Source organism: Colobus angolensis, unplaced genomic scaffold (genome assembly GCF_000951035.1).
Source record: "Colobus angolensis palliatus isolate OR3802 unplaced genomic scaffold, Cang.pa_1.0 Scaffold560, whole genome shotgun sequence".
Taxonomy (NCBI): Eukaryota; Metazoa; Chordata; class Mammalia; order Primates; family Cercopithecidae; genus Colobus; species Colobus angolensis.
The window spans coordinates 121,432-127,932 of NW_012119155.1; the positions used below are offsets into that span (position 1 = coordinate 121,432).

The window sequence follows — 6,501 nt, forward strand, 5'->3', positions numbered from 1 at the left end:
TTTTTGTATTTTTAGTAAAGACAGGGTTTCACCGTGTTAGCCAGGATGGTCTTGATCTCCTGACCCTGTGATCTGCCCATCTCAGCCTCCCAGAGTGCTGGGATTACAGGCCTGAGCCACTGAGCCCAGGCCCTACTTTTTGTTTTTCAATGTTGTATCCAGTGACCTTGCTAAATTTGCTTATTCTAACAGTTGGCCCCTAGCATCTTGATTTTCTAGGTATATTGTATTGTCTGTGTGTAATGTCAGTTTTTAAATTTCTTCTTTCCTAATTGTTATGCCTTTTGTTTCTTTTTCTTGCCTCATTACACTTGGAATAGAAGTGGTATTAGCAGGCATTTTGGTCTTGTTCCTGAAGGTAACTGTTTTGGTTTACGTTGTATGTTCCCGTCGCATTTGTTTCATTCTGCAGGTGCTTTTTGGTTCCTTCTCAGGGGGTAGTGCCCCAGCAGCAGGGCTCACTACAACCCTGGGACTCCTCAGGGACTCCTGGGTCTGTGAGCCATACTCGGTTGAGCAGGCTGAACATACCAGTATCCTGTCTCACCCTCAAGTCTTCATCTAGGACATCGTTCCTTTGTCATGGCGGGTGGAGTGAGTTCAGGTGGGAGGACAGGAGGCAGGTGTGGCTGGAGGAAGCAGCCTGAACCTGCCTCCCTGACATTCCACAGGTGAACCCAGACACTGGCTACATCAACTATGACCAGCTGGAGGAGAACGCACGCCTCTTCCACCCGAAGTTGATCATCGCAGGTGATGCGCGGGGTGGAAAGTGACCTTGTTCACCAGTAGCCTGGTGCCTCTTACAGAATGAGGATGGAAAGATGTTCCCACCCTGTTGAGCCCACTGCTAGTTTCTGCCCTGGAGAACTGAGTTTCTGCCCTGGAGAACTGAGTTTCTGCCCTGGAGAACTGAGTTTCTGGGGTCCACATATATTAGTTTCTTTCAGGATACAGAGGTGTGTTTGCTGCTTTTTGTGCCATGTGGATTAAGATCTGAGACTGTTCTCAGAGAAGCATCTAGAAATGTCAGGCCCTGACTGGGTTGGCAATAGTAGTTGGGGAAATCTCAACCACCAAGACGTTGAAGAGTCAGACAGAGTGGTCAGCTTTTAGCACAGAGGTGCTTTTTGAGGGCATTCTCCATTTTTGCTCTGAGATTTTAGGGGAAGAAATCTCTGGGCTTGCAGATCTGCGCACATCTAGAGGCCAGTGTGAAGCCAGCTCAGCTGGCCCGTGAACATCTCTGATGCAGCTGTGTCACTTTTCCTGTCTCAGGAACCAGCTGCTACTCCCGAAACCTGGACTATGCCCGGCTGCGGAAGATTGCAGATGAGAACGGGGCGTATCTCATGGCGGACATGGCACACATCAGTGGGCTGGTGGTGGCTGGCGTGGTGCCCTCCCCATTTGAACACTGCCACGTGGTGACCACCACCACTCACAAGACCCTGCGAGGCTGCCGAGCTGGCATGATCTTCTACAGGAAAGGTGTGCTCCCGAATGTTGGGTACAGACGGTACCGTGGTTTACATTTCTCCTGTGAGGGTTCAGATTCAGTTGAGGGAGCTGGGAAAAACTCTGACCTGGGATCCCTGGAAAATCTTAAGATCCCAGTCCCTTGAAGAGCTGCTTAGGAAGGAGCAGTGACAGGCTTTACAGAAAGGATTCCCAGTGGGGCGTGAGGGCTCACGCCTGTAATCCCAGCAGTTTGGGAGGCCGAGGCGGGCGGATCACAAGGTCAGGAGATCGAGACCATCCTGGCTAACATGGTGAAACCCCGTCTCTACTAAAAACACGAAACATTAGCCGGGTGTGGTGGTGGACACCTGTAGCCCCAGCTACTTTGGAGGCTGAGGCAGGAGAATGGTGTGAACCCGGGAGGCGGAGCTTGCAGTGAGCCGAGATCACACCACTGCACTCCGGCCTGCATGACAGAGCGAGACTCTGTCTCAAAAAGAAAAAGAAAAAAAAAGAAAGGATTCCCCAGAAGGAGGCCGTCAGCCACAGCTCCTGCGTCACTTTTGTGCGTCCAGGTCCTAGGAACACAGGAGGGGGATCAGCAACCACTACGTGTTAGGATGGTGCCGGTGGCTGAACTAATCCTCAAGAGGCAGGTGTTTGAATGAAAGGAGGGTTATGGCTGGCTGGGGGCTACTGGGAGGCCTCACAAGGCTGCGTTATTCTGGTAAACTTACAGTGGTCTGTCATGTTTCTCAAAGAGAAAGACTCACAGTAGTCAAACTAGAAGACATGGATGTATAAACATTAATATCATTTCAGTGAAGGTTTTTCTTTCCATTACCTCATAACCTACCCCTAGGCACTCCCCTTATTTTCTTTTTTTTTTTTTGAGAAGGAGTCTCGCTCTGTCGCCCAGGCTGGAGTGCAGTGGCCGGATCTCAGCTCACTGCAAGCTCCGCCTCCTGGGTTTACACCATTCTCCTGCCTCAGCCTCCCGAGTAGCTGGGACTACAGGTGCCCGCCACCTCGCCCGGCTAGTTTTTTGTATTTTTAGTAAAGACAGGGTTTCACCGTGTTAGCCAGGATGGTCTTGATCTCCTGACCTTGTGATCCGCCCGTCTCGGCCTCCCAAAGTGCTGGGATTACAGGCTTGAGCCACCGCGCCCGGCCTCACTCCCCTTATTTTCGAATTCCCTTACCTGGGAAAGCCTGTTAGTGGTCAGGTCATCATTTAGCCTGTGGTGAGACTTGATGCGCCAACTTTGCATCAGCAGAGACACCAGCCCACTGGTGACTATATTACTCTTACCTGATGCAGGGTCTTCTTGCCTAGTCCCTGGCTGGGACTAGACACAGCCACATGCCCCCTCAGCTTCTCAACACCCCATTGCCTCTCTGCTCCTCTGAGCACCATCTTTAGCTGTGCTGATGTTTCTGAGGCAGGTAGCCATTCCCACCTGCCCGGGAGTCATTTTTTTTTTTCCCCTACTGTGTGTTGATGTGATTCATTTCACCCAGTGCTGAGGGATTCTGGAGCCAGCCTGTCAGAGCAAATACTTGCTCCACTGCACACCCGCTGTATGACTTTGGGCTGGTTGTGCAGCCTCTCTGTGCCTCATTTCCTCACCTCTAGAGTGGGGACTGTAATAATAGTACCTGTCCCTTTGGACTGCTGTTTTGAGGATTAAATGAATTTATGTAAAGTGATTAGAGCAGTTCTTGGCTCACTAGAAGCTCTGGATAGATGTTAATTATTACCGATTATGACTGAATAGTAGCTATTATTGATGGTTAACTTTTTCTCAGAAAGGAACCTTATTCTCCATCTTTAGCCACGTGAGCTTTGTCTTCAGCACATCTTGGAGACTCTTTACATTTTATTTTTGGGGACAGGTCTCAGTCTGTTACTCAGGCTGCAGTGCAGTGGTGCAATCAAAGCTCACTGCAACTTCAACTCCCTGGGCCCAAGCAATCCTCCCACCTCACCCTCCCATGTAGCTGGGATCACAGGTGCGTGCCACCATGCCTGGCTAATTTTTAAATTTTTCTGTGGACATGGGTTCTCTCTTTGTTGCTTAGGCTGGTCTTGAACTCCTGGGTTCAAGTGATCCTCCCACCTCTGCCTCCCAAAGTGCTGGGATTACATGGACAATTTTTTTTTTTTTTTTACCCCAGAGACGCAGTTTCGCTTTTGTCGCCCAGGGTGGAGTGCAATGGCGCAATCTCGGCTCACTGCAACCTCCGCCTCCCAGGTTCAACCCGTTCTCCTGCCTCAGCCTTCCGAGTAGCTGGAATTACAGGTGCCCGCTACCATGCCCAGCTGATTTTTGTATTTTTTTTTTTTTTGAGACGGACTCTCGCTCTGTTGCCCAGGCTGGAGTGCGGTGGCCAGATCTCAGCTCACTGTAAGCTCCGCCTCCCGGGTTCACGCCATTCTCCTGCCTCAGCCTCCCGAGTAGCTGGGACTACAGGCGCCCGCCACCTCGCCCAGCTAGTTTTTTGTATTTTTTTAGTAGAGACGGAGTTTCACCGTGTTATTAGCCAGGATGGTCTCGATCTCCTGACCTCGTGATCCGCCCATCTCAGCCTCCCAAAGTGCTGGGATTACAGACTTGAGCCACCGTGCCCGGCCCGATTTTTGTATTATTAGTAGAGACAGGGTTTCACTATGTTGACCAGGCTGGTCTTGAACTCCTGACAGTTGATCCACCTGCCTCTGCCTCCCAAAGTGCTGGGATTACAGGCATGAGCCACTGCGCCCGGCCACATGGACATTTCTTTAAGGAAAGATGTCCAGGGCAAATTCTTGAATTCTTGGTTACAATGTTAGTGGAGGGAAATTTCTCTCCTTTCTTTTTTTCTTTTGAGACAGAGTGTCACTATGTCACCCAGGCTGGAGTGCAGTGGTGTGCTCTCGGCTCACTGCAACCTTTGCCTCCCAGGTTCAAGTGATTCTTCTGCCTCAGCCTCCTGAGTAGCTGGGACTACAGGTGCACACCACCACGCCCAACTAATTTTTGTGTTTTTAGTAGAGATGGGGTTTCGCCATGTTGGCCAGGCTGGTCTCAAACTCCTGACCTCATGATCCACCCGCCTTGGCCTCCCAAAGTGTGGGGATTACAGGTGTGAGTCACTGTGTCTAGCCTGTCCTTTCATTTTTAAGGCCTTGTTATAGTCGTGTTAAGAAGAGATGCCATCAGAGGAGGCAGGTGGACAGCTTAGGTGCTGAAACCAGCATTCTAGCCAGAGTCATCCATGATGTCCTTGTTTCCAAAGAATAAGGATACTGGTCTGCCCTCAGGCAAGGGCCCCCGTCTGCTCCACTGTGTTACAAACCAGTTCTCCATGCCAGGGTAAAGGCCAGGCTTGTGCTTGATACTTCCCTGGCCAGTCTGGGTTTGAGCCTAAAACGAAAAAGAGGGGACAGTCCATACGATCCCATTGTGATGTTTTTCTTCCTCTAGGAGTGAAAAGTGTGGATCCCAAGACTGGCAAAGAGATTCTGTACAACCTGGAGTCTCTTATCAATTCTGCTGTGTTCCCTGGCCTGCAGGGAGGTCCCCACAACCACGCCATTGCTGGTAAAACATCATCTGCTTCTGCTTATCCTGTGGCCCCTAATTCCCATCTCACCTGTCCTCCAAAATCGTGTGCCAGGACTTCCACGCTGGGGAAAAAGCTGGAGGGCTGTCTCTGTCCAGGAGATGCTAACACAGAGTAGGGCATGGTTGAGACTGGCCTAAGGTAGGGACAGTAGGGAATGGCGTCCACTCCATGTGTATGACCACCCAGAGGCAAACCTGTGGGTCAGGCCGGGTTTTGTAAAGTACTTGGAGCCCTCTTAGGGAAGGAATCTGACAGGAGAGGGCAAAGCACAGGTGAGAGAGATTGGGGTCCAAACCCTGCAGGATGAGGCCCCTTGCCCTTGATAGACCTGGCCTGTGGTGGTGGAGGCCCCTGTGTCTGAGCCTCCCACCCTGCACCAGTGCCATGTCAGTGACTCCTGAGTCAGATTCCATGACTGCCCAGCAGGTTCTCATTGACTTGTTCTTTTTCTCTTTGTACAAGTAGCTTAGGACATTTGTGATGACTCAAGAGTTATCCCACTGCCTTCGTGGAACAAGGACATTGGTAGAACTCATTCCCACTAAGGGGCTCAGGATGAAGGTGTAGCTTCTCGGTCAGGAGACGCACGAGCACTTCTAGAGAGGAACCTGGGGACAGCAGCGATCGGGAGATATTGGGCATAGGGGAGGAAGGAGCTGGGGGTCCCAGGCGTGTTCTCATGTTCTACTGTCACACCTACACACTTGGCACCCACGGCTGCTTCAACCCTGGGATGCTGGGGATCACCCATCCCCAGCTGCTCTGGACGCCCTTTCCAGTTGTTTTCACAAGTATTGATAGGCGGCTCTGTGCGGGATGCAGGCCTGTGGGTTCTCCTTATCCTCCATTCTCTGTGTCCCTTGAAGCAGCCCTCAGGACTGAATGCGAGGTACCAGATGAGTCTGAACGGTGGTGCAGGGTAGGCCAAAGGCTGCACCTCCTACCTGCGCTCTGACCTGAGAGAGCTGCATAATCTGGCGTCAAGAGCATCAGCTCTTAGGGCTGCTAAGTAATCATTTTCACACATCAAGATTAAAAAGGATGTAAAATCCATCTTGCTTAACAGCTTTGGTATGGTAATGTTAGCACAGAACTTCCACACTTAGGAAAACTTCTACGCTTACCTCAACAGCAGTTCCTCAGAGAAGCATATCAGCTGGGTGCAGTGGCTCATGCCTATAATTCCAGCACTTTGGGAAGCTGAGGTGGGCTTGTCACTTGAGCCCAGGAGTTTGAGACCAGCCTGGCCAACATAGAGAAACCCTGTCTCTACTAAAAATATAAAAAATTGGCCGGGCGCGGTGGCTCAAGCCTGTAATCGCAGCACTTTGGGAGGCCGAGATGGGCGGATCATGAGGTCAGGAGATCGAGACCATCCCCGGTGAAACCCCATCTCTACTAAAAAATACAAAAAACTAGCCGGGCAAGGTG

At 51.0% G+C, this 6,501-nt stretch overlaps 1 protein-coding gene across 2 annotated transcripts in view; it reads left to right on the top strand.

The window, feature by feature from the left end:
• SHMT1 (serine hydroxymethyltransferase 1 (soluble)) overlaps positions 1 to 6,501 on the top strand; it is a 29,821-nt gene that overhangs the window by 16,590 nt on the left and 6,730 nt on the right. The window contains exons 3-5 of one of the 2 annotated variants that reach the window (XM_011961633.1): positions 672 to 753; positions 1,279 to 1,491; positions 4,929 to 5,045. In XM_011961633.1, the coding sequence (XP_011817023.1) occupies positions 672 to 753; positions 1,279 to 1,491; positions 4,929 to 5,045 (412 nt within the window). The remainder of the gene's footprint in view (positions 1 to 671; positions 754 to 1,278; positions 1,492 to 4,928; positions 5,046 to 6,501) is intronic. The other variant, XM_011961634.1, reaches the window with a different exon arrangement.